The sequence below is a fragment of the Oncorhynchus clarkii genome, chromosome 13 (genome assembly GCF_045791955.1).
Source record: "Oncorhynchus clarkii lewisi isolate Uvic-CL-2024 chromosome 13, UVic_Ocla_1.0, whole genome shotgun sequence".
In the NCBI taxonomy this organism is placed as follows: domain Eukaryota; kingdom Metazoa; phylum Chordata; class Actinopteri; order Salmoniformes; family Salmonidae; genus Oncorhynchus; species Oncorhynchus clarkii.
In genome coordinates, this window is record NC_092159.1 from 66,237,944 (window position 1) to 66,265,763 (window position 27,820).

The 27,820-nt window shown below is 45.4% G+C and overlaps 1 protein-coding gene across 1 annotated transcript in view; it reads left to right on the plus strand.

Annotated features, from left to right (window-relative positions):
• Positions 1 to 27,820, plus strand: part of LOC139423633 (MHC class II transactivator-like) — a 44,097-nt gene that overhangs the window by 13,608 nt on the left and 2,669 nt on the right. Inside the window, exons 3-22 of the mRNA XM_071175219.1 lie at positions 621 to 674; positions 829 to 870; positions 2,256 to 2,324; positions 5,905 to 6,144; positions 14,385 to 14,513; positions 14,946 to 15,014; positions 15,844 to 15,897; positions 18,693 to 18,806; positions 19,023 to 19,069; positions 19,170 to 19,334; positions 19,553 to 20,109; positions 20,494 to 20,812; positions 20,918 to 21,463; positions 22,025 to 22,476; positions 23,586 to 23,765; positions 24,041 to 24,106; positions 24,321 to 24,401; positions 24,506 to 24,589; positions 26,176 to 26,259; positions 27,250 to 27,333. Coding sequence (XP_071031320.1) covers positions 621 to 674; positions 829 to 870; positions 2,256 to 2,324; positions 5,905 to 6,144; positions 14,385 to 14,513; positions 14,946 to 15,014; positions 15,844 to 15,897; positions 18,693 to 18,806; positions 19,023 to 19,069; positions 19,170 to 19,334; positions 19,553 to 20,109; positions 20,494 to 20,812; positions 20,918 to 21,463; positions 22,025 to 22,476; positions 23,586 to 23,765; positions 24,041 to 24,106; positions 24,321 to 24,401; positions 24,506 to 24,589; positions 26,176 to 26,259; positions 27,250 to 27,333 — 3,436 coding nt within the window. The remainder of the gene's footprint in view (positions 1 to 620; positions 675 to 828; positions 871 to 2,255; positions 2,325 to 5,904; positions 6,145 to 14,384; positions 14,514 to 14,945; positions 15,015 to 15,843; positions 15,898 to 18,692; positions 18,807 to 19,022; positions 19,070 to 19,169; positions 19,335 to 19,552; positions 20,110 to 20,493; positions 20,813 to 20,917; positions 21,464 to 22,024; positions 22,477 to 23,585; positions 23,766 to 24,040; positions 24,107 to 24,320; positions 24,402 to 24,505; positions 24,590 to 26,175; positions 26,260 to 27,249; positions 27,334 to 27,820) is intronic.

A 27,820-nucleotide genomic window follows, 5' to 3' on the forward strand; every position in this document is an offset into this window, starting at 1 on the left:
TCCTGTTTAGTCACAGCCAGGGAGGTGATTGGCTGTTTAGTCACAGCCAGGTAAAGTGATTGGCTGTTTAGTCACAACTGGGGAAGGTGATTGGCTGTTTAGTCAGAACCAGGGAAGGTGATTGGCTGTTTATTCAGAACCAGGGAAGGTGATTGGCTGTTTAGTCACAGCCGGGGAAGGTGATTGGCTGTTTAGTCAGAACCAGGGAAGGTGATTGGCTGTTTAGTCAGAACCAGGGAAGGTGATTGGCTGTTTAGTCACAGCCGGGGAAGGTGATTGGCTGTTTAGTCAGAACCAGGGAAGGTGATTGGCTGTTTAGTCAGAACCAGGGAAGGTGATTGGCTGTTTAGTCGCAGCCGGGGAAGGTGATTGGCTGTTTAGTCAGAACCTGCGAAGGTGATTGGCTGTTTAGTCAGAACCAGGGAAGGTGATTGGCTGTTTAGTCGCAGCCGGGGAAGGTGATTGGCTGTTTAGTCAGAACCTGCGAAGGTGATTGGCTGTTTAGTCAGAACTAGGGAAGGTGATTGGCTGTTTAGTCAGGACCATTGAAGGTGATTGGCTGTTTAGTCAGAACCAGGGAAGGTGATTGGCTGTTTGACTGTTTTGTTCCTGTTTCTCAGAATTAGACCTGGATGGCTTTCTGGAACACGAGGATTTTCCTTTTGACTTCAATGGTAAGTTACACACACACAAACACACACACACACACACACACACACACACACACACACACACACACACACACACACACACACACACACACACACACACACACACACACACACAGTGACTGGCTGATTGACTCAAAGCATTTTTCTCCCGTTTCAGATGCGCTGTTTGACCTGGACTTTACTGTGGACATACAGACTGGTAAGGAGTTTAGAAACAGGTGCTTCTAGATGTTGTGTTTCTATACCTGGTGAGGTCCCAGAGTCGCTCCACTTTAATGTGGACATACAGACTGGTGAGGAGTTTAGAAACAGGTGCTTCTAGACGTTGTGTTTCTATACCTGGTGAGGTCCCAGAGTCGCTCCACTTTAATGTGGACATACAGACTGGTGAGGAGTTTAGAACAGGTGCTTCTAGTTGTTGTGTTTCTATGATGCCGTCTGTCTGTTCTAGTGGTTGTGTTTCTATGATGCCGTCTGTCTGTTCTAGTGGTTGTGTTTCTATACCTGGTGACGCCATCTGTCTGTTCTAGTGGTTGTGTTTCTATACCTGGTGATGCCGTCTGTCTGTTCTAGTGGGTGTGTTTCTATACCTGGTGATGCCGTCTGTCTGTTCTAGTGGTTGTGTTTCTATACCTGGTGATGCCGTCTGTCTGTTCTAGTGGGTGTGTTTCTATGATGCCGTCTGTCTGTTCTAGTGGTTGTGTTTCTATGATGCCGTCTGTCTGTTCTAGTGGTTGTCTTTCTATAACCGGTGACGCCATCTGTCTGTTCTAGTGGTTGTGTTTCTATGATGCCATCTGTCTGTTTTAGTGGTTTTGTTTCTATACCCGGTGATGCCATCTGTCTGTTCTAGCGGTTGTGTTTCTATGATACCATCTGTCTGTTCTAGTGGTTGTGTTTCTATACCTGGTGATGCCGTCTGTCTGTTCTAGTGGGTGTGTTTCTATGATGCCGTCTGTCTGTTCTAGTGGTTTTGTTTCTATGATACCGTCTGTCTGTTCTAGTGGTTGTGTTTCTATGATGCTGTCTGTCTGTTCTAGTGGGTGTGTTTCTATGATGCCGTCTGTCTGTTCTAGTGGTTGTGTTTCTATGATGCCGTCTGTCTGTTCTAGTGGTTGTGTTTCTATACCCGGTGATGCCGTCTGTCTGTTCTAGTGGTTGTGTTTCTATGATGCCATCTGTCTGTTCTAGTGGTTGTGTTTCTATGATGCCGTCTGTCTGTTCTAGTGGTTGTCTTTCTATAACCGGTGACGCCATCTGTCTGTTCTAGTGGTTGTGTTTCTATGATGCCATCTGTCTGTTCTAGTGGTTTTGTTTCTATACCCGGTGATGCCATCTGTCTGTTCTAGCGGTTGTGTTTCTATGATACCATCTGTCTGTTCTAGTGGCTTTGTTTCTATACCCGGTGATGCCATCTGTCTGTTCTAGCGGTTGTGTTTCTATGATACCATCTGTCTGTTCTAGTGGTTTTGTTTCTATACCTGGTGACGCCATCTGTCTGTTCTAGCGGTTGTGTTTCTATACCCGGTGACGCCAGGTCCCAGAGTTAACTCTTTCACTTCCTCTGTCTGGTGTGGTGTGTAGGTGAGGTTGCCATGCCGACAGCTGTGGCCGAGCCAGGCGACCAGAAACAGAACTGCGAGACACAGAGAGGTAAACGCGCCTCATTCAGATATAAATGGCTTGGCGTATTAAAGACTTTAATAAACTGTTGTTGCTGCTTGACTTATTATTATCATTATTATTATCATTATTATTATCATTATCATTATTATTATTATTATAATTATTATTATTATTATTATCATTATTATTATTATTATTATTATTATAATTATTATTATCATTATTATTATTATTATTATTATTATAATTATTATTATTATCATTATTATCATTATTATTATTATTATAATTATTATTATTATCATTATTATTATTATTATTATAATTATTATTATCATTATTATTATTATTATTATTATTATTATTATTATCATTATTATTATTATTATTATTATTATCATTATTATTATCATTATCATTATTATTATTATTATAATTATTATTATTATCATTATAATTATTATTATTATTATTATTATTATTATTATCATTATTATCATTATTATTATTATTATTATTATAATTATTATTATTATTATTATCATTATTATTATTATTATTATTATTATTATTATTATTATTATTATCATTATCATTATTATTATTATTATTATTATTATTATAATTATTATTATTATTATTATTATTATCATTTTTAAATGCCTTCCTCACCATCTTAAATAAGCATGCCCATTCAAGAAAGTTAGAACCAGGAACAGATATAGCCCTTGGTTCTCTCCAGACCTGACTGCCCTTAACCAGCACAAAAAACATCCTATGGCGTTCTGCATTAGCATCGAACAGCCCCCGTGATATGCAGCTGTTCAGGGAAGCTAGAAACCATTATACACAGGCAGTTAGAGAAGCCAAGGCTAGCTTTTTCAAGCAGAAATTTGCTTCCTGCAACACAAACTCAAAAAAGTTCTGGGACACTGTAAAGTCCATGGGAGCACCTCCTCCCAGCTGCCCACTGCACTGAGACTAGGAAACACTTTCACCACTGATAAATCCACCATAATTGAGAATTTCAATAAGCATTTTTCTACGGCTGGCCATGCTTTCCACCTGGCTACCCCTACCCCGGTCAACAGCACTGCACCCCCCACAGCAACTCGCCCAAGCCTTCCCCATTTCTCCTTCTCCCAAATCCGTTCAGCTGATGTTCTGAAAGAGCTGCAACATCTGGACCCCTACAAATCAGCCGAGCTAGACAATCTGGACCCTTTCTTTCTAAAATTATCTGCTGAAATTGTTGCCACCCCTATTACTAGCCTGGTCAACCTCTCTTTCACATTGTCTGAGATCCCCAAAGATTGGAAAGCTGCCGCGGTCATCCCCCTCTTCAAAGGGGGACACACTCTCGACCCAAACTGATACAGAACTATATTTATCCTACCCTGCCTTTCTAAGGTCTTTGAAAGCCAAGTCAACAAACAGATTACCGACCATTTTGAATCCCACCATACCTTCTCCGCTATGCAATCTTGTTTCAGAGCTGGTCATGGGTGCACCTCAGCCACGCTCAAGGTCCTAAACGATATCTTAACCACCATCGATAAGAAACAATACTGTGCAGCCGTATTCATTGACCTGGCCAAGGCTTTCGACTCTGTCAATCACCACATCCTCATCGGCAGACTCGACAATGATTGCCTCGCCTGGTTCACCAACTTCTTCTCTGATAGAGTTCAGTGTGTCAAATTGGAGGGCCTGTTGTCCGGACCTCTGGCAGTCTCTATGGGGGTACCACAGGGTTCAATTCTTGGACCGACTCTCTTCTCTGTATACATCAATGATGTCGTTCTTGCTGCTGGTGAGTCTCTGATCCACCTCTATGCAGACAACACCCTTCTGTATACTTCTGGCCTTTCTTTGGACACTGTGATAACTAACCTCCAGACGAGCTTCAATGCCATACAACTCTCCTTCCATGGCCTCTAACAGCTCTTAAATGCAAGTAAAACTAAATGCATGCTCTTCAACCGATCACTGCCCGCACCCGGCCGCCCGACTAGCATCACTACTCTGGACGGTTCTGACTTAGAATACGTAGACAACTACAAATACCTAGGTGTCTGGTTAGACTGTAAACTCTCCTTCCCAGACTCACATTAAGCATCTCCAATCCAAAATTAAATCTAGAATTGGCTTCCTATTTCGCAACAAAGCCTCCTTCACTCATGCTGCCAAACATAACCTCGTAAAACTGACTATCCTACCGATCCTCGACTTCGGCGATGTCATTTACAAAATAGCCTCCAACACTCTACTCAACAAATTGGATGCAGTCTATCACAGTGCCATCCGTTTTGTCACCAAAGCCCCGTATACTACCCACCACTGTGACCTGTACGCTCTCGTTGGCTGGCCCTCGCTTCTTACTCGTCGCCAAACTCACTGGCTCCAGGTAATCTACAAGACCCTGCTAGGTAAAGTCCCCCCTTATCTCAGCTCGCTGGTCACCATAGCATCTCCCACCTGTAGCACACGCTACAGCAGGTATATCTCTCTAGTCACCCCCAAAACCAATTTTCCCTTTGGCCGCCTCTCCTTCGAGTTCTCTGCTGCCAATGACTGGAACGAACTACAAAAATCTCTGAAACTGGAAACACTTATCTCCCTCACTAGCTTTAAGCACCAGCTGTCAGAGCAGCTCACAGATTACTGCACCTGTACACAGCCCACCTATAATTTAGCCCAAACAACTACCTCTTTCCCTACTGTATTTCATTTATTTATTTATTTTGCTCCTTTGCACCCCATTATTTTTATTTCTACTTTGCACATTCTTCCATTGCAAATCTCCCATTCCAGTGTTTTACTTGCTATATTGTATTTACTTTGCCACCATGGCCTTTTTTGCCTTTACCTCCCTTCTCACCTCATTTGCTCACATCGTATATAGACTTGTTTATACTGTACTATTGACTGTATGTTTGTTTTACTCCATGTGTAACTCTGTGTTGTTGTTTGTGTCACACTGCTTTGCTTTATCTTGGCCAGGTCGCAGTTGTAAATGAGAAATTGTTCTCAACTAGACTACCTGGTTAAATAAGCTGTTGTTTCTGCTTGACTTATTAAAGACTTAAATAAGCTGTTGTTTCTGCTTGACTTATTAAAGACTTAAATAAGCTGTTGTTTCTGCTTGACTTATTAAAGACTTAAATAAGCTGTTGTTTCTGCTTGGCTTATTAAAGACTTAAATAAGCTGTTGTTTCTGCTTGGCTTATTAAAGACTTAAATAAGCTGTTGTTTCTGCTTGACTTATTAAAGACTAAAATAAGCTGTTGTTTCTGCTTGACTTATTAAAGACTTAAATAAGCTGTTGTTTCTGCTTGACTTATTAAAGACTTAAATAAGCTGTTGTTTCTGCTTGACTTATTAAAGACTTAAATAAGCTGTTGTTTCTGCTTGGCTTATTAAAGACTTAAATAAGCTGTTGTTTCTGCTTGACTTATTAAAGACTTAAATAAGCTGTTGTTTCTGCTTGGCCGTAGCAGAAGCCTGCACTCACAACGGCCCTCTCATATAGAGGTATGACGTCAGCAACAGTTGGTTGATTGGTTGATTGAAACAACAGTGTCCTCTGTGATGTTGTCCCTGACAGAGCTTGGTGACGGACAGAGGAAGAGAGAGACAGAGCTTGGTGACGGACAGAGGAAGAGGGGATCGACAGAGGCTGGTGACGGACAGAGGAAGAGGAGATCGACAGAGCCTGGTGACAGACAGAGGAAGAGAGCGAAGAGGAGAGCGGCAGAGGCTGGTGACGGACAGAGGAAGAGGAGAGCGACAGAGCCTGGTGACGGACAGAGGAAGAGAGAGACTCAGACAGACTCTCCCATCAGAGGTAAGAACCAACTCTGTTTCTACCTTCTCCCTTATCCCTGAAGTGTACACTCTTTCACTCTCCCTTATCCCTGAAGTGTACACTCCATCACTCTCTCTTATCCCTGTAGTGTACACTCCATCACTCTCTCTTATCCCTGTAGTGTACACCTCATCACTCTCTCTTATCCCTGTAGTGTACACTCCATCACTCTCTCTTATCCCTGTAGTGTACACTCCATCACTCTCTCTTATCCCTGTAGTGTGCACTCCATCACTCTCTCTTATCCCTGTAGTGTACACTCCATCACTCTCTCTTATCCCTGTAGTGTACACCTCATCACTCTCTCTTATCCCTGTAGTGTACACTCCATCACTCTCTCTTATCCCTGAAGTGTACACTCCTTCACTCTCTCTTATCCCTGTAGTGTACACTCCATCACTCTCTCTTATCCCTGTAGTGTACACTCCATCACTCTCTCTTATCCCTGTAGTGTGCACTCCATCACTCTCTCTTATCCCTGTAGTGTGCACACCATCACTCTCTCTTATCCCTGTAGTGTACACTCCATCACTCTCTCTTATCCCTGTAGTGTGCACTCCATCACTCTCTCTTATCCCTGTAGTGTGCACTCCATCACTCTCTCTTATCCCTGTAGTGTGCACTCCATCACTCTCTCTTATCCCTGTAGTGTGCACTCCATCACTCTCTCTTATCCCTGTAGTGTACACTCCATCACTCTCTCTTATCCCTGTAGTGTACACTCCATCACTCTCTCTTATCCCTGTAGTGTACACTCCATCACTCTCTCTTATCCCTGTAGTGTACACTCCATCACTCTCTCTTATCCCTGTAGTGTACACTCCATCACTCTCTCTTATCCCTGTAGTGTACACTCCATCACTCTCTCTTATCCCTGTAGTGGGCACACCATCACTCTCTCTTATCCCTGTAGTGTACACTCCATCACTCTCTCTTATCCCTGTAGTGTGCACTCCATCACTCTCTCTTATCCCTGTAGTGTGCACTCCATCACTCTCTCTTATCCCTGTAGTGTGCACTCCATCACTCTCTCTTATCCCTGTAGTGTACACTCCATCACTCTCTCTTATCCCTGTAGTGTACACTCCATCACTCTCTCTTATCCCTGAAGTGTACACTCCATCACTCTCTCTTATCCCTGTAGTGTGCACTCCATCACTCTCTCTTATCCCTGTAGTGTGCACTCCATCACTCTCTCTTATCCCTGTAGTGTGCACTCCATCACTCTCTGTTATCCCTGTAGTGTGCACTCCATCACTCTCTCTTATCCCTGTAGTGTGCACTCCATCACTCGCTCTTATCCCTGTAGTGTGCACTCCATCACTCTCCCTTATCCCTGTAGTGTACACTCCATCACTCTCTCTTATCCCTGTAGTGTGAACTCCATCACTCTCTCTTATCCCTGTAGTGTACACTCCATCACTCTCTCTTATCCCTGTAGTGTACACTCCATCACTCTCCCTTATCCCTGTAGTGTGCACTCCATCACTCTCTCTTATCCCTGAAGTGTACACTCTTCCACTCTCCCTTATCCCTGTAGTGTACACTCTTTCACTCGCTCTTATCCCTGTAGTGTACACTCTTTCACTCTCTCTTATACCTGTAGTGTACACTCTTTCACTCTCTCTTATCCCTTTAGTGTACACTCTTTCACTCTCTCTTATCCCTGTAGTGTACACTCTTTCACTCTCTCTTATCCCTGTAGTGTGCACTCCATCACTCTCTCTTATCCATGAAGTGTGCACTCCATCACTCTCTCTTATCCCTGTAGTGTACACTCCATCACTCTCTCTTATCCCTGTAGTGTACACTCCATCACTCTCTCTTATCCCTGTAGTGTACACTCCATCACTCTCTCTTATCCCTGTAGTGTGCACTCCATCACTCTCTCTTATCCCTGTAGTGTACACTCCATCACTCTCTCTTATCCCTGTAGTGTACACTCCATCACTCTCTCTTATCCCTGTAGTCTACACTCCATCACTCTCTCTTATCCCTGTAGTGTACACTCCATCACTCTCTCTTATCCCTGTAGTGTGCACTCCATCACTCTCTCTTATCCCTGTAGTGTACACTCCATCACTCTCTCTTATCCCTGTAGTGTACACTCCATCACTCTCTCTTATCCCTGTAGTGTACACTCCATCACTCTCTCTTATCCCTGTAGTGTACACTCCATCACTCTCTCTTATCCCTGTAGTGTACACTCCATAACTCTCTCTTGTCCCTGTAGTGTACAATCCATCACTCTCTCTTATCCCTGTAGTGTACACTCCATCACTCTCTCTTATCCCTGTAGTGTGCACTCCATCACTCTCTCTTATCCCTGTAGTGTGCACTCCATCACTCTCTCTTATCCCTGTAGTGTACACTCCATCAATCTCTCTTATCCCTGTAGTGTACACTCCATCACTCTCTCTTATCCCTGTAGTGTGCACTCCATCACTCTCTCTTATCCCTGTAGTGTACACTCCATCACTCTCTCTTATCCCTGTAGTGGGCACACCATCACTCTCTCTTATCCCTGTAGTGTACACTCCATCACTCTCTCTTATCCCTGTAGTGTGCACACCATCACTCTCTCTTATCCCTGTAGTGTACACTCCATCACTCTCTCTTATCCCTGTAGTGTGCACTCCATCACTCTCTCTTATCCCTGTAGTGTGCACTCCATCACTCTCTCTTATCCCTGTAGTGTGCACTCCATCACTCTCTCTTATCCCTGTAGTGTGCACTCCATCACTCTCTCTTATCCCTGTAGTGTACACTCCATCACTCTCTCTTATCCCTGTAGTGTACACTCCATCACTCTCTCTTATCCCTGTAGTGTACACTCCATCACTCTCTCTTATCCCTGTAGTGTACACTCCATCACTCTCTCTTATCCCTGTAGTGTACACTCCATCACTCTCTCTTATCCCTGTAGTTTACACTCCATCACTCTCTCTTATCCCTGTAGTGGGTACACCATCACTCTCTCTTATCCCTGTAGTGTACACTCCATCACTCTCTCTTATCCCTGTAGTGTGCACTCCATTACTCTCTCTTATCCCTGTAGTGTGCACTCCATCACTCTCTCTTATCCCTGTAGTGTGCACTCCATCACTCTCTCTTATCCCTGTAGTGTACACTCCATCACTCTCTCTTATCCCTGTAGTGTACACTCCATCACTCTCTCTTATCCCTGAAGTGTACACTCCATCACTCTCTCTTATCCCTGTAGTGTGCACTCCATCACTCTCTCTTATCCCTGTAGTGTGCACTCCATCACTCTCTCTTATCCCTGTAGTGTGCACTCCATCACTCTCCCTTATCCCTGTAGTGTACACTCCATCACTCTCTCTTATCCCTGTAGTGTGCACTCCATTACTCTCTCTTATCCCTGTAGTGTACACTCCATCACTCTCTCTTATCCCTGTAGTGTACAATCCATCACTCTCCCTTAACCCTGTAGTGTGCACTCCATCACTCTATCTTATCCCTGAAGTGTACACTCTTTCACTCTCTCTTATCCCTGTAGTGTACACTCTTCCACTCTCTCTTATCCCTGTAGTGTACACTCTTTCACTCTCTCTTATCCCTGTAGTGTACACTCTTTCACTCTCTCTTATCCCTGTAGTGTACACTCTTTCACTCTCTCTTATCCCTGTAGTGTACACTCTTTCACTCTCTCTTATCCCTGTAGTGTACACTCTTTCACTCTCTCTTATCCCTGTAGTGTGCACTCCATCACTCTCTCTTATCCCTGAAGTGTGCACTCCATCACTCTCTCTTATCCCTGTAGTGTACACTCCATCACTCTCTCTTATCCCTGTAGTGTACACTCCATCACTCTCTCTTATCCCTGTAGTGTACACTCCATCACTCTCTCTTATCCCTGAAGTGTACACTCCATCACTCTCTCTTATCCCTGTAGTGTGCACTCCATCACTCTCTCTTATCCCTGTAGTGTACACTCCATCACTCTCTCTTATCCCTGTAGTGTACACTCCATCACTCTCTCTTATCCCTGTAGTGTGCACTCCATCACTCTCTCTTATCCCTGTAGTGGGCACACCATCACTCTCTCTTATCCCTGTAGTGTACACTCCATCACTCTCTCTTATCCCTGTAGTGTACACTCCATCACTCTCTCTTATCCCTGTAGTGTACACTCCATCACTCTCTCTTATCCCTGAAGTGTACACTCCATCACTCTCTCTTATCCCTGTAGTGTGCACTCCATAACTCTCTCTTATCCCTGTAGTGTACACTCCATCACTCTCTCTTATCCCTGTAGTGTGCACTCCATCACTCTCTCTTATCCCTGTAGTGTACACTCCATCACTCTCTCTTATCCCTGTAGTGTGCACTCCATCACTCTCTCTTATCCCTGTAGTGTACACTCCATCACTCTCTCTTATCCCTGTAGTGTACACTCCATCACTCTCTCTTATCCCTGTAGTGTACACTCCATCACTCTCTCTTATCCCTGTAGTGTACACTCCATCACTCTCTCTTATCAATGTAGTGTACACTCCATCACTCTCTCTTATCCCTGTAGTTTACACTCCATCACTCTCTCTTATCCCTGTAGTGGGTACACCATCACTCTCTCTTATCCCTGTAGTGTACACTCCATCACTCTCTCTTATCCCTGTAGTGTGCACTCCATTACTCTCTCTTATCCCTGTAGTGTGCACTCCATCACTCTCTCTTATCCCTGTAGTGTGCACTCCATCACTCTCTCTTATCCCTGTAGTGTACACTCCATCACTCTCTCTTATCCCTGTAGTGTACACTCCATCACTCTCTCTTATCCCTGAAGTGTACACTCCATCACTCTCTCTTATCCCTGTAGTGTGCACTCCATCACTCTCTCTTATCCCTGTAGTGTGCACTCCATCACTCTCTCTTATCCCTGTAGTGTGCACTCCATCACTCTCTCTTATCCCTGTAGTGTGCACTCCATCACTCTCTCTTATCCCTGTAGTGTGCACTCCATCACTCTCCCTTATCCCTGTAGTGTACACTCCATCACTCTCTCTTATCCCTGTAGTGTGCACTCCATCACTCTCTCTTATCCCTGTAGTGTACACTCCATCACTCTCTCTTATCCCTGTAGTGTACAATCCATCACTCTCCCTTAACCCTGTAGTGTGCACTCCATCACTCTATCTTATCCCTGAAGTGTACACTCTTTCACTCTCTCTTATCCCTGTAGTGTACACTCTTCCACTCTCTCTTATCCCTGTAGTGTACACTCTTTCACTCTCTCTTATCCCTGTAGTGTACACTCTTTCACTCTCTCTTATCCCTGTAGTGTACACTCTTTCACTCTCTCTTATCCCTGTAGTGTACACTCTTTCACTCTCTCTTATCCCTGTAGTGTACACTCTTTCACTCTCTCTTATCCCTGTAGTGTGCACTCCATCACTCTCTCTTATCCCTGAAGTGTGCACTCCATCACTCTCTCTTATCCCTGTAGTGTACACTCCATCACTCTCTCTTATCCCTGTAGTGTACACTCCATCACTCTCTCTTATCCCTGTAGTGTACACTCCATCACTCTCTCTTATCCCTGAAGTGTACACTCCATCACTCTCTCTTATCCCTGTAGTGTGCACTCCATCACTCTCTCTTATCCCTGTAGTGTACACTCCATCACTCTCTCTTATCCCTATAGTGTACACTCCATCACTCTCTCTTATCCCTGTAGTGTGCACTCAATCACTCTCTCTTATCCCTGTAGTGGGCACACCATCACTCTTTCTTATCCCTGTAGTGTACACTCCATCACTCTCTCTTATCCCTGTAGTGTACACTCCATCACTCTCTCTTATCCCTGTAGTGTACACTCCATCACTCTCTCTTATCCCTGAAGTGTACACTCCATCACTCTCTCTTATCCCTGTAGTGTGCACTCCATAACTCTCTCTTATCCCTGTAGTGTACACTCCATCACTCTCTCTTATCCCTGTAGTGTGCACTCCATCACTCTCTCTTATCCCTGTAGTGTACACTCCATCACTCTCTCTTATCCCTGTAGTGGGCACACCATCACTCTCTCTTATCCCTGTAGTGTGCACTCCATCACTCTCTCTTATCCCTGTAGTGTACACTCCATCACTCTCTCTTATCCCTGTAGTGTACACTCCATCACTCTCTCTTATCCCTGTAGTGGGCACACCATCACTCTCTCTTATCCCTGTAGTGGGCACACCATCACTCTCTCTTATCCCTGTAGTGTACACTCCATCACTCTCTCTTATCCCTGTAGTGTACACTCCATCACTCTCTCTTATCCCTGTAGTGTACACTCCATCACTCTCCCTTATCCCTGTAGTGGGAACACCATCACTCTCTCTTATCCCTGTAGTGTACACTCCATCACTCTCTCTTATCCCTGTAGTGTACACTCCATCACTCTCTCTTATCCCTGTAGTGTACACTCCATCACTCTCCCTTATCCCTGTAGTGGGCACACCATCACTCTCTCTTATCCCTGTAGTGTACACTCCATCACTCTCTCTTATCCCTGTAGTGGGCACTCCATCACTCTCTCTTATCCCTGTAGTGTGCACTCCATCACTCTCTCTTATCCCTGTAGTGGGCACACCATCACTCTCTCTTATCCCTGTAGTGTACACACCATCACTCTCTCTTATCCCTGTAGTGTACACACCCTGACCAAACCAAAAGGCTCTCTAAGGTCAGGACGTGACAGCCACCCAAAAGTGCGGACTCCGGCCGCAAAACCTGAACCTACAGGGGAGGGTCTGGGTGGGCATCTATCCGCAGTGGCGTCTCTGGTGCGGGACGTGGCCCCCGATCCACCTCTGGCTCATCCCATTTTGGTGGCGCCTCTGGTGCGGGGACCCGGGCCCCGACTGTCTTTACTTCAGTTCCTCTACAGTGAGGTAGTGTGGCTGAGAGACTGGTATAAAGGGAACGTGGGGTTCAGTTCCTCTACAGTGAGGTAGTGTGGCTGAGAGACTGGTATAGAGGAACGTGGGGTTCAGTTCCTCTACAGTGAGGTAGTGTGGCTGAGAGACTGGTATAGAGGAACGTGGGGTTCAGTTCCTCTACAGTGAGGTAGTGTGGCTGAGAGACTGGTATAGAGGAACGTGGGGTTCAGTTCCTCTACAGTGAGGTAGTGTGGCTGAGAGACTGGTATAAAGGGAACGTGGGGTTCAGTTCCTCTACAGTGAGGTAGTGTGGCTGAGAGACTGGTATAAAGGGAACGTGGGGTTCAGTTCCTCTACAGTGAGGTAGTGTGGCTGAGAGACTGGTATAGAGGAACGTGGGGTTCAGTTCCTCTACAGTGAGGTAGTGTGGCTGAGAGACTGGTATAGAGGAACGTGGGGTTCAGTTCCTCTACAGTGAGGTAGTGTGGCTGAGAGACTGGTATAAAGGGAACGTGGGGTTCAGTTCCTCTACAGTGAGGTAGTGTGGCTGAGAGACTGGTATAAAGGGAACGTGGGGTTCAGTTCCTCTACAGTGAGGTAGTGTGGCTGAGAGACTGGTATAAAGGGAACGTGGGGTTCAGTTCCTCTACAGTGAGGTAGTGTGGCTGAGAGACTGGTATAGAGGAACGTGGGGTTCAGTTCCTCTACAGTGAGGTAGTGTGGCTGAGAGACTGGTATAAAGGGAACGTGGGGTTCAGTTCCTCTACAGTGAGGTAGTGTGGCTGAGAGACTGGTATAAAGGGAACGTGGGGTTCAGTTCCTCTACAGTGAGGTAGTGTGGCTGAGAGACTGGTATAAAGGAACGTGGGGTTCAGTTCCTCTACAGTGAGGTAGTGTGGCTGAGAGACTGGTATAGAGGAACGTGGGGTTCAGTTCCTCTACAGTGAGGTAGTGTGGCTGAGAGACTGGTATAAAGGGAACGTGGGGTTCAGTTCCTCTACAGTGAGGTAGTGTGGCTGAGAGACTGGTATAGAGGAACGTGGGGTTCAGTTCCTCTACAGTGAGGTAGTGTGGCTGAGAGACTGGTATAAAGGGAACGTGGGGTTCAGTTCCTCTACAGTGAGGTAGTGTGGCTGAGAGACTGGTATAAAGGGAACGTGGGGTTCAGTTCCTCTACAGTGAGGTAGTGTGGCTGAGAGACTGGTATAGAGGAACGTGGGGTTCAGAAGTGATAAAGTCTAACCTTTAGTTTAGGTATTGATGTTCTTGGCTTGTTTTTAAAATGGAACTGAATTAATCAAACTGAATATATATTTTTTGTGTTCTCTGTAGGTTGTGCTGGTTCTCCTCCCCTCTCGGCCGTGACTCTCTCTCCTCCTCCTCCCAGATTTGTCCAGATCGCTCCTTCTCTCCTTTACATTCCTGGGTTTGGGACTGCTACTTTCGTCTCTTCGTGTAGCAGTAAGTGTGATGATGATGGTGGTATGTGCTGGTTTCCCCAGACACATGAAGAGTTAATGCTGGACTCATAAAGTACTTTCAATGGAGATGTTTCATATAGTCCATCTGTAGGGAGGGAGGGAGGGAGGGAGAGAGGGAGAGAGGGAGAGAGGGAGGGAGGGAGGGAGGGAGGGAGGGAGAGAGAGAGAGAGAGAGAGAGAGAGAGAGAGAGAGAGAGAGAGAGAGAGAGAGAGAGAGAGAGAGAGAGAGAGAGACCTGTGCTCTGTGTGTGAGAGAGTAACCTGTGTTCTGTGTGTGAGAGAGTAACCTGTGCTCTGTGTGTGAGAGAGTAACCTGTGCTCTGTGTGTGAGAGAGTAACCTGTGCTCTGTGTGTGAGAGAGTAACCTGTGTTCTGTGTGTGAGAGAGTAACCTGTGCTCTGTGTCCTTACAGATGGCTCAGAGCTGCAGCTGGTTCAAGCCCCTGTTTTCGGCTTCTCAAGACCTCCCACCTACATACTGAGTGAGTGTGTGTGTGTCTGTGAGTCAAATCAAAGTTCATTGGTAGCGTACAAAGTTTAGCAAAATGCTTCTGTTTCTAGCTCCTGCAGTGGAGCAAAATGCTTCTGTTTCTAGCTCCAACAGTGGAGCAAAATGCTTCTGTTTCTAGCTCCAACAGTGGAGCAAAATGCTTCTGTTTCTAGCTCCAACAGTGGAGCAAAATGCTCCTGTTTCTAGCTCCAACAGTGGAGCAAAAAGCTTCTGTTTCTAGCTCCAACAGTGGAGCAAAATGCTTCTGTTTCTAGCTCCAACAGTGGAGCAAAATGCTCCTGTTTCTAGCTCCAACAGTGGAGCAAAATGCTTCTGTTTCTAGCTCCAACAGTGGAGCAAAATGCTTCTGTTTCTAGCTCCAACAGTGGAGGAACATGTGAGTCCGTGTGTCCCCGTGAGTCTGTGTGTCCGTGAGTCTGTGAGTCTGTGTGTCCGTGACTCTGTGACTCTGTGTGTCCGTGACTCTGTGACTCTGTGTGTCCGTGACTCTGTGAGTCTGTGTGTCCGTGACTCTGTGTGTCCGTGACTCCGTGACTCTGCGTGTCCGTGACTCCGTGTGTCCGTGACTCTGTGTTTCCGTGACTCTGTGTTGTGTGCCTGTTACTCTGTGACTCTGTGTGTCCGTGACTCTGTGTGTCCGTGAGTCTGTGTGTCCGTGACTCTGTGTGTCTGGGACTCTGTGACTCTGTGTGTCCGTGAGTCTGTGTGTCCGTGACTCTGTGTGTCCGTGACTCTGTGACTCTGTGTGTCTGTGAGTCTGTGTGCCTGCGTGTGTTACCTGACGTACTGTGTCCTTGCAGTGTCTTCTCCCTCGCTGTCTCCTAGAACCCTCGACGTCCTACCTCTCTCTCCAGGTGAGTGCTGACCAACATCAACACCTCAATTTGACCCAACTTTATACTGTGTTGTGACTGATATAGTAACTCCCATATGGCACCCTATTCCCTATGTATTGCACTACTTTAGACCAGAGCCCTATTCCCTATATAGTGCACTACTTTAGACCAGAGCCCTATTCCCTATATAGTGCACTACTTTAGACCAGAGCCCTATTCCCTATCTAGTGTACTACTTTAGACCAGAGCCCTATTCCCTATATAGTGCACTACTTTAGACCAGAGCCCTATTCCCTATATAGTGCACTACTTTAGACCAGAGCCCTATTCCCTATATAGTGCACTACTTTAGACCAGAGCCCTATTCCCTATATAGTGTACTACTAAAGACCAGAGCCCTATTCCCTATCTAGTGCACTACTTTAGACCAGAGCCCTATTCCCTATCTAGTGCACTACTTTAGACCAGAGCCCTATTCCCTATCTAGTGCACTACTTTAGACAAGAGCCCTATTCCCTATCTAGTGCACTACTTTAGACAAGAGCCCTATTCCCTATATAGTGTACTACTAAAGACCAGAGCCCTATTCCCTATCTAGTGCACTACTTTAGACAAGAGCCCTATTCCCTATCTAGTGCACTACTTTAGACCAGAGCCCTATTCCCCATCTAGTGCACTACTTTAGACCAGAGCCCTATTCCCTATATAGTGCACTACTTTAGACCAGAGCCCTATTGGGGAATAGGTGTAATGGGTCCTGTGTGTAGCTGGTGTAGAGACTCAGGCGCAGGACAGCAGAGTAATCAACGTACTTTTACTCAAATTAACAAATGTACAAAGTAACAAAACAAGCACACCATGACCGACCGAAAATACAACAAACACAAACAATACCTGGAGAACAGAGGGATAATATAGTAATCACTCACAAACAATACCTGGAGAACAGAGGGTTAATATAGTAATCACTCACAGACAATACCTGGAGAACAGAGGGTTAATATAGTAATCACTCACAAACAATACCTGGGGAACAGAGGGTTAATATAGTAATCACTCACAAACAATACCTGGAGAACAGAGGGTTAATATAGTAATCACTCACAAACAATACCTGGGGAACAGAGGGTTAATATAGTAATCACTCACAAACAATACCTGGGGAACAGAGGGTTAATATAGTAAACACTCACAAACAATACCTGGGGAACAGAGGGTTAATATAGTAATCACTCACAAACAATACCTGGAGAACAGAGGGTTAATATAGTAATCACTCACAAACAATACCTGGGGAACAGAGGGTTAATATAGTAATCACTCACAATACCTGGGGAACAGAGGGTTAATATAGTAAACACTCATAATACCTGGGGAACAGAGGGTTAATATAGTAATCACTCACAAACAATACCTGGGGAACAGAGGGTTAATATAGTAAACACTCACAAACAATACCTGGAGAACAGAGGGTTAATATAGTAAACAGGTAATTGGTTGAGGGAAGCCAGGTGTGGTAAAGACAAAGACAAAACAAATGGAAAATGAAAAGTGGATCGGCGGTGGCTAGAAGGCCGGCGACGTCGACACCCCATCCCCCCCGAACAAGGAGAGGGAACCGACTTCGGCCGACGCCGTGACAATAGGGTTCTATAGGGCTCTGGTCTAAAGTAGTGCACTATATATAGGGAATAGGGTTATATAGGGCTCTGGTCTAAAGTAGTGCACTATATATAGGGAATAGGGTTATATAGGGCTCTGGTCTAAAGTAGTGCACTATATATAGGGAATAGGGTTCTATAGGGCTCTTGTCTAGAGTAGTGCAATATATATATAGAGATAATAGGATTCTATAGGGCTCTGGTCTAAAGTAGTGCACTATATATAGGGAATAGTGTTCTATAGGGCTCTGGTCAAGAGTAGTGCACTATATATAGGGAATAGGGTTCTATAGGGCTCTGGTCAAGAGTAGTGCACTATATATAGGGAATAGGGTTCTATAGTGCTCTGGTCTAGTGTAGTGCACTATATATAGGGAATAGGGTTCTATAGTGCTCTGGTCTAGTGTAGTGCACTATATATAGGGAATAGGGTTCTATAGTGCTCTGGTCTAGTGTAGTGCACTATATATAGGGAATAGGGTTCTATAGTGCTCTGGTCTAGTGTAGTGCACTATATATAGGGAATAGGGTTCTATAGTGCTCTGGTCTAGTGTAGTGCACTATATATAGGGAATAGGGTTCTATAGGGCCCTGGTCTAAAGTAGTGCACTATATAGGGAATAGGGTTCTACTCAGAGTCAGTGATGAGACAGGGGGATTTACTTCCTGCATGACTGAGAGCAGCTTCCTTCAGAGGGGGAATACCATCCATTCAATCATTCATTCATCCATTCATCCATCCATTCATTCATCCATTCATCCATTCATCCATTCATCCATTCATCCATCCATTCATTCATTCATTCATCCATTCATTCATCCATTCATTCATCCATTCATTCATTCATTCATCCATCCATCCATTCATCCATCCATTCATTCATCCATCCATTCATCCATCCATTTATTCATCCATTCATCCATCCATTCATCCACCCATTCATTCATCCATTCAGTCATCACTGACCTCACTGAGTCAATAAGTCAATCAACATGAGTCAATTTGAATACTGGGTGTGGTTGTTACTCATGTTGTGTGTGTGTGTGTGTGTGTGTGTGTGTGTGTGTGTGTGTGCGTGTGTGTGTGTGCGTGTGTGTGTGTGTGTGTGTGTGTGTGTGTGTGTGTGTGTGTGTGTGTGTGTGTGTGTGTAGTTGACGGTGAGGTAGCTCCAGACTCGATGTGTTCGTATCCTCCTGGGTCTCTGTCTGACTGTGCCAGCCAAGCCCTGTCTCCCCCCTCTGCCTCCCCCCTCTCCCCCAGGACAGGTGAGTTAGAGTCTGTCCTCTCTTCCTCCTGACCCTGTACCCTATATATGCAAAAAACATCCTAAACAAAGGCAATCACATGAGAATGTTACTGTGTGTGTGTGTGTGTGTGTGTGTGTGTGTGTGTGTGTGTGTGTGTGTGTGTGTGTGTGTGTGTGTGTGTGTGTGTGTGTGTGTGTGTGTGTGTGTGTGTGTGTGTGTGTCTGTGTGTTACAGAGGAGTACATTCACCAAGCCAAGGCTCACCTGAGGGGAATGTGCCAGGTAAGACCAAGGGGGACAGACAAGAGGGACCGTTGAGTTGGGTCTTTTTTTCAAAAGACAACTCTACCTGTCTCTCCAACCAATGACGTTGTCTCAACAGGAGATGGAGGCGGGCCTTAGCCTGGCGTCCCACTATGTTGACGTGCGATTGGTCCAGAGGCAGATCCTGATTGGCTCAGGGAAGAACACCAGCAAGTGCCTGGAGAAAGATTTGGTCGTTATCGGAGACGCGGAGAGGAGGCGGGGCTCGTTGGCCAGGAGTCAGGTCAGACCCTGTGACATCATCGTTACGTCGTCACCTACAGAGAAACTATTAGTATTTAGTCTGAAGGCTGTCGTTACGTTGTCATTACAGGTTTTTCTTCCTCGGTTTATGATTCTGTCTGTCAGAAAAAGTAATTAAATAATGAATTATAATTATAATTATAAATAATAATAATGTAATTAATAATGAATGTATTTATTGTCTGTGTTTGTCGTCAGGTGTTTGAGAGCTCCCTCGGGGCGAAACCCAAACGTTCCATCGTGTTGCTAGGCAACGCCGGCATGGGCAAAAGCACGCTCATCAAGAAGCTCTGCGTTGATTGGTCCGACGGCCTCCTGCCTCAGTTTGACTTTGTGTTCTTACTGGACGGTAAGGCTCTGACCCTCCCCCCTGAGCCGACCTATAGCCTTCGGTCCCTCCTCCTACACCTCTCCTGCCCCCACCCACGGGATGTCTTCAATCAGGTCCTCTCTGTCCCGGAGCGTGTGCTGGTGATATTCGATGGCTTCGAGGTGGTGCGTGACTTGGAGGGGCTGCTTCAGTTTCCAGCGGATGACAGTAAAGGGGAGAACTACAGCGTTAGACAGCTGTTCTCAGGTCTGCTCCAGAGGAAGCTGCTACCAGGCTGCTCTCTGCTCCTCTCTGCCCGACCACGAGGCACCGTCAGTGGGCTGCTGAAACGGGCTGACAGCCTCCTGGAACTCTCTGGCTTCTCCCCTCCGGACATCGAGAGATACCTGGGACAATACTTCTCTGGACAGTCCCTAGAGGCCCCAACCTCAGTCCCAGCCTCAGACTCAATCCCAGTCCCAAACTCAGTCCTAGCACCAGTCCCAGACTCAGTCCTAGCCTCAGCCCCAGTCTCAGTCCCAGTCCCAGTCTCAGTCTCAGTCCCAGTCTCAGTCCCAGCCTCAGTCCCAGTCTCAGTCTCAGTCCCAGTCCCAGCCTCAGTCCCAGTCACAACCTCAGCCTCAGTCCCAGTCCCAACCTCAGCCTCAGCCTCAGCCTCAGCCTCAGCCTCAGCCTCAGTCCCAGTCCCAGTCCCAGTCCTAGTCCTAGTCCCAATCCCAGTCCCAGCCCCAGTCCCAACCTCAGTCCCAGTCCCAGTCCTAGCCCCAGTCCCAGTCCCAGTCCCAGTCCCAGTCCCAGTCCCAGTCCTAGCCCTCACCAGGCTCCATAGCCAGCCGTACCTTCTGTCTATGTGTTGGAACCCAGCTCTGTGTCACATGGTCTGTCTGCTTCTAGAACACTGGGATGTTTCGGACCCACTCCCCTCCACGCTGACGGGACTGTGTTACAGTGTGTTGCTACTAAAGATGAGACGACACACCCGGAAACACACACACTGTCAAACCCTACCCCAAACTCAAACCCAGGCACACACTCACACCCTTAAACACAGTCAAAAACACACCCTGAAACACACACGCAACTGGACACGAACACACATCCGCACTCGCTCTCACACTCAATCCCAAAATCAATTAGAAGATGAGAAGAGGAGGATAGAGACGAGGGAGGAGGAAGAGAGGGAGGAGGGTGAGAAAGAGAGAGAGGAGAAGAGGGAGGAGGAAGAGAGAGAGAGGGAGGAGGGAGAGAAAGAGAGAGAGGAGAAGAGGGAGGAAGAGAGAGAGAGGGAGGAGGGAGAGAAAGAGAGACAGATGAAGAGGGAGGAGGGAGAGAAAGAGAGACAGGAGAAGAGGGAGGAGGAAGTGAGAGAGAGGGAGGAGGAAGAGGAAGAGAGAGAGGAGAAGAGGGAGGAAGAAGAGAGAGAGAGGGTGGAGGGAGAGGAAGAGAAAGAGAAAGAGAGAGAGGAAGAGAACAGGTGTGTTCTGTCAGAGTTGAGCGGTCTGGCTTGGCAGGGGGTTAAAGGTCATTCATCTCTCCTGACCCTGACTCTGGACAATACCGTCTGTGTCAAGCTGCGGTTGTTTGGCCTGAGGACTGGACTTGTCCATTCTCACTGGCTGAGGGGGGAGCAGGGCAGAGATGGTGACGGTGGCGGCGTGAGTTCCGACAACATCCTGTCCTGGGCCCACCCTTTCCTGCAAAGCTTCCTGGGCGGGGCCCACCTGTCCGTCTCCAGCTGTGTGTCTGACCGCGCTCTGCTGGCCCAGATACTACCACAGGTAGAATGACTGTTTTCTATTGAAACTCTGTCTGTCCATATGTCCCTCTGTAGACTATGACCTGAACTAGCACCTCCTAGCTCGGAGTCTGTGTCTTTCCTATGTCTGTGATATGTGGTTGTTCCTCACAGCTTCCTGAAGATGAATGTACTGACAGGAAGTGGCTCTGGATAAGAGTGTCTGCCAAATGACTAACGTGTAAATGTACTCCTGTACTACTCTACTCTGTTCTGCTCTACTATATTCTACTCTGTTCTACTCTACCCTGTTCTGCTCTACTCTGTTCTACTCTACTCTGTTCTGCTCTGTTCTACTCTACTCTACTCTGTTCTGCTCTACTCTGTTCTGCTCTGTTCTACTCTACTCTACTCTGTTCTACTCTACTCTGTTCTGTTCTACTCTACTCTGTTCTACTCTACTCTACTATGTTCTACTCTGTTCTACTCTACTCTATTCTACTCTACTCTGTTCTACTCTACTCTATTATACTCAACTCTGTTCTACTCTATTCTACTCTGTTCTACTCTATTCTACTCTGTTCTACTCTACTCTACTCTGCAGCCCAGGGGGAGGCGACGGCCTCAGGGAGAGTGTCTGGACCTTGCTCAGAGATTCGCTGTCGGGCTGCTTTTCCGGAACAATGCGGAACTCCGGGATCTGGCCACCCTGGATACCGGCGCCATGAAAGTGGTGGCGGCCAAGCGAGCCGCTGTGATATCACACCTGGAGAACCTTCACCATGGCGACCTGAGCCCCGCTCGGCTCCTGGAGGCGTGTCACTGCGTTTACGAGACAGGCGACATCCGCTTGGTCAGGCACCTGGTACGGAACCTTCCCGAGGTTCTGTCGTTCCAAGGGGTTCCACTGTGCCCCGCCGACGCCTTCGTAGTGTGGAACCTTTTGGACCAGTGTAGAACGCTGAGGAGGAGGTTCTGTCTGGGGCTGGAGGACACAGGACTGAGGATGACAGGATTAAAACTACTAACGGGTCTCAACAACATACACTCATACAGGTACTGGTACTGTTACACTGATAGACCTGCTACAGATCTGTTACAGTGTATATCTAGAACAGTATAGATCTGTTACAGTATAGATCTAGAACAGTACAGATATGCTACATTATATATCGAGAACAGTATATATCTGTTACAGTATAGATCTGTTACATTATATATCTAGAACAGTATAGATCTGTTACATTATATATCTAGAACAGTATAGATCTGTTACAGTATAGATCTGTTACATTATATATCTAGAACAGTACAGATCTGTTACATGATATATCTAGAACAGTATAGATCTGTTACAGTATAGATCTGTTACATTATATATCTAGAACAGTACAGATCTGTTACATGATATATCTAGAACAGTATGTATCTGTTACAGTATATATCTAGAACAGTATAGATCTGTTACAGTATAGATCTGTTACAGTATATATCTAGAACAGTATAGATCTGTTACAGTATAGATCTAGAACAGTATATATCTGTTACAGTATAGATCTAGAACAGTATAGATCTAGAACAGTATAGCTCTAGAACAGTATAGATCTAGAACAGTATATATCTAGAACAGTATAGCTCTGTTACAGTATAGATCTGTTACGGTATAGATCTAGAACAGTATATATCTGTTACAGTATAGATCTAGAACAGTATAGATCTGTTACAGTATATATCTAGAACAGTATATATCTGTTACAGTATAGATCTGTTACAGTATATATCTGTTACGGTATAGATCTAGAACAGTATATATCTGTTACAGTATAGATCTAGAACAGTATAGATCTGTTACAGTATATATCTAGAACAGTATATATCTGTTACAGTATAGATCTGTTACAGTATATATCTGTTACAGTATAGATCTAGAACAGTATAGATCGAGAACAGTATATATCTGTTACAGTATAGATCTAGAACAGTATAGATCGAGAACAGTATATATCTGTTACAGTATAGATCTAGAACAGTATAGATCTGATGTTCTCACTCTACTGTATGTAGAACTTTGTCATGCACATTTAGTCTTCTGATCTGTGTGTTTTGAACACGACTCTAACGTGTGTTTGTGTGTGTGTGTGTTTGTGTGTGTGTGTCCGTCCCAGGGCGTGTATCGCTGACACCATCACTCTGTGGGAGGAGCTAGAGCAGAGTGGGGAGGAGGAGCTTCTAAAAGCGGTTGTGTCCAAGTTGACCCTTAACCCTTTCAGAGCCACACAGGTGTCCCACGTCCAACACCTGTCCACACTGGTCAACATACACACAAGCAGGAGACTGTCAGAGAGGTACGCCAATACAGCACACACACACACACACACACACACACACACACAACCACACACACACACACACACACACACACACACACACACACACACACACACACACACACACACACAACCACACACACACACACACACACACACACCATCTACAATACAATACAGTAGACAGTAACCTGCCCAGCTCTTGTTACAGCCATCTACAATACATAAACACACATATATATATATATACTGGTATGTTCAAAGCCGTTGTGATGTGTCCGTCATCATTCCAGCCAATCAGATGGTGTCCTGGGGGAGGGTCTACCGGCAGTCAGAGATCTCCACAAGCTGGAGTTTGAGTGAGTGTCATTATTCTACCACTATCACTAGGTAATAAGTCAATACACTTTAATTTGACTAGGTAATAAGTCAATACACTTTGATTTGACTAAGTAATAAGTCAAGAGTTACCACTCTGACTAGGTAATAAGTCAAGAGTTACCACTGGTCTGACTAGGTAATAAGTCAAGAGTTACCACTGGTTTGATAAAGTGTGTTTGTGTGTGTTTACAGGTTGGGGCCAGTGAATGGTCCTCTGGCGCTCCCTAAACTCCTGGAGCTGCTGCCAGCCCTGCACAGTCTACATCACCTGGAGTAAGTATCGCTCTACTGATGGACCACGGGACAACGGCTTTCACTTTATTTCGCTGTCGGTCTAACCTCTCTGTCGGTCTAATCTCTCTGTCTCCCTCACCCAGTCTGGAGAACAGTAAACTGGGGGACAGTGGGGCTGAGGGGCTGGCTGGAGCTGTGCTGTCTCTCTCCTCTCTGCAGATTATCAAGTAAGAAACCTCACACTGAGCTCTCTACTGTCTAGATCAACCTGTTCATCACTGAGCTCTCTACTGTCTAGATCAACCTGTTCATCACTGAGCTCTCTACTGTCTAGATCAACCTGTTCATCACTGAGCTCTCTACTATCTAGATCAACCTGTTCATCACTGAGCTCTCTAGACTCTAGATCAACCTGTTCATCACTGAGCTCCCTAGTCTCTAGATCAACATGTCCATCACTGAGCTCTCTACTGTCTAGATCAACCTGTTCATCACTGTGCTCTCTAGTCTCTAGATCAACCTGTCCATCACTGAGCTCTCTACTGTCTAGATCAACCTGTTCATCACTGAGCTCTCTAGTCTCCAGATCAACCTGTTCATCACTGAGCTCTCTAGTCTAGATCAACCTGTTCATCACTGAGCTCTCTTCTCTCAAGATCAACCTGTCCATCACTGAGCTCTCTACTGCCTAGATCAACCTGTTCATCACCGAGCTCTCTACTCTCTAGATCAACCTGTCCATCACTGAGCTCTTTACTGTCTAGATCAACCTGTCCATCACTGAGCTCTCTACTGTCTAGATCAACCTGTTCATCACTGACTAGATGGGCTTAAAGGTCTCTACTCTCTAGATCAACCTGTTCATCACTGAGCTCTCTACTCTCTAGATCAGCCTGTTCATCACTGAGCTTTCTACTCTCTAGATCAACCTGTCTATCACTGAGCTCTCTTGTCTCTAGATCAACCATCAACCTGTCCATCACTGAACTCACTTGTCTCTAGATCAACCTGTCCGTTACTGAGCCCTCTACTCTCTAGATCAACATGTCCATCACTGAGCTCTCTTGTCTCTAGATCAACCATCAACCTGTTCATCACTGAGCTCTCTACTCTCTAGATCCACCTGTCCATCACTCAACTCACTTGTCTCTAGATCAACCTGTCTGTCACTGAGCTCTCTACTCTCTAGATCAACCTGTCCATCACTGAGCTCTCTACTCTCTAGATCAACCTGTCCATCACTGAGCTCTCTTGTGATCTAGATCAACCATCAACCTGTTCATCACTGAGCTCTCTACTCTCTAGATCAACCTGTCCGTCACTGAGCTCTCTACTCTCTAGATCAATCTGTCCGTCACTGAGCTCTCTAGATAATATCTATCTGTAGATCTCTGGGGTCATTATGACCCAGAAAAGGTTGGTGACCTCTGCCCTAGATAATATCTATCTGCACTATCATTCAGTCAGTTACTGTGCTTTTGTTAACAATGTTTATGGTATCTCCTCCTCTCCCCTCCTCTCCCCTCCTCTCCTTTTTCCTCCCCTCCTCTCTTCTTCTCTTCCTTCCTCTCCTTTTTCCCCTCCTCCTCTCCTTTCTCCTCCTCTCCTCCCCTTCTTTCCTTTCTCCTCCCCTCCTCTCTTCTTCCCTCCCCTCCTCTCCTTTCTCCTCCTCTCCTCCCCTCCTCTCCTCTCCTCCCCTTTCTCCTCCTCTCCTTTCTCCTCCGCTTCTCTCCTCCCTCCTCTTTTTCCTCCTTTCCCCTCCTCTCCTCCCCTCCCCTCCCCTCTTCTCTTCTCTTCTCTTCTCTTCTCTCAGTCTGTCCCAGAACTGTATAGTAGACCAGGGAATAGAGAGTCTGGCTCCTGCTCTGTCTACCCTCCCCTCGCTGCACTGTCTCAGGTATACACACACACACACACACACACACACACACACACACACACACACACACACACACACACACAAACACACAAACACACACACCCTGTCTATTGTCCAGTCTGTAATCTAATGGTCTAATCCCATCTATTGTCTGGTCTGTAATCTGATGGTCTAATCCTGTCTGTTCTCCAGTCTGTAATCTGATGGTCTAATCCTGTCTATTCTCCAGTCTGTAATCTGATGGTCTAATCCCGTCTATTGTCCAGTCTGTAATCTGATGGTCTAATCCCGTCTATTGTCCAGTCTGTAATCTGATGGTCTAATCCCATCTATTGTCCAGTCTGTAATCTGATGGTCTAATCCTGTCTGTTCTCCAGTCTGTAATCTGATGGTCTAATCCTGTCTATTCTCCAGTCTGTAATCTGATGGTCTAATCCCGTCTATTGTCCAGTCTGTAATCTGATGGTCTAATCCCGTCTATTGTCCAGTCTGTAATCTGATGGTCTAATCCTGTCTATTCTCCAGTCTGTAATCTGATGGTCTAATCCCGTCTATTCTCCAGTCTGTAATCTGATGGTCTAATCCCGTCTATTGTCCAGTCTGTAATCTGATGGTCTAATCCCGTCTATTGTCCAGTCTGTAATCTGATGGTCTAATCCCGTATATTGTCCAGTCTGTAATCTGATGGTCTAATCCTGTCTATTCTCCAGTCTGTAATCTGAACGGTCTAATCCTGTCTATTCTCCAGTCTGTAATCTGATGGTCTAATCCCGTCTATTCTCCAGTCTGTAATCTGATGGTCTAATCCAGTCTATTCTCCAGTCTGTAATCTGATGGTGTAATCCCGTCTATTGTCCAGTCTGTAATCTGATGGTCCAATCCAGTCTATTCTCCAGTCTGTAATCTGATGGTCTAATCCAGTCTATTCTCCAGTCTGTAATCTGATGGTCTAATCCAGTCTAGTCTCCAGTCTGTAATCTGAACGATCTAATCCTGTCTATTCTCCAGTCTGTACAGTAATGTGATATCTGACGGGGGTGCTGAGAGTCTGGCTGCTGTTTTACCTCAGATGACATCACTCAGTGACCTGGAGTAAGTCTGAATTATAAAACTATACTGCAGTAAGTCTGAATTATAAAACATTACTGCAGTAAGTCTGAATTATAAAACATGACTGCAGTAAGTCTGAATTATAAAACATTACAGCAGTAAGTCTGAAATATAAAACATTACAGCAGTAAGCCTGAATTATAAAACATTACTGCAGTAAAACAGCAGTAAGTCTGAAACATAAAACATGACTGCAGTAAGTCTGAAACATAAAACATGACTGCAGTAAGTCTGAAACATAAAACATGACTGCAGTAAGTCTGAAACATAAAACATGACTGCAGTAAGTCTGAATTATAAAACATGACTGCAGTAAGTCTGAAACATAAAACATGACTGCAGTAAGTCTGAATTACAAAACATTACTGCAGTAAGTCTGAATTATAAAACATTACAGCAGTAAGCCTGAATTATAAAACATTACAGCAGTAAGTCTGAATTATAAAACATTACAGCAGTAAGTCTGAAT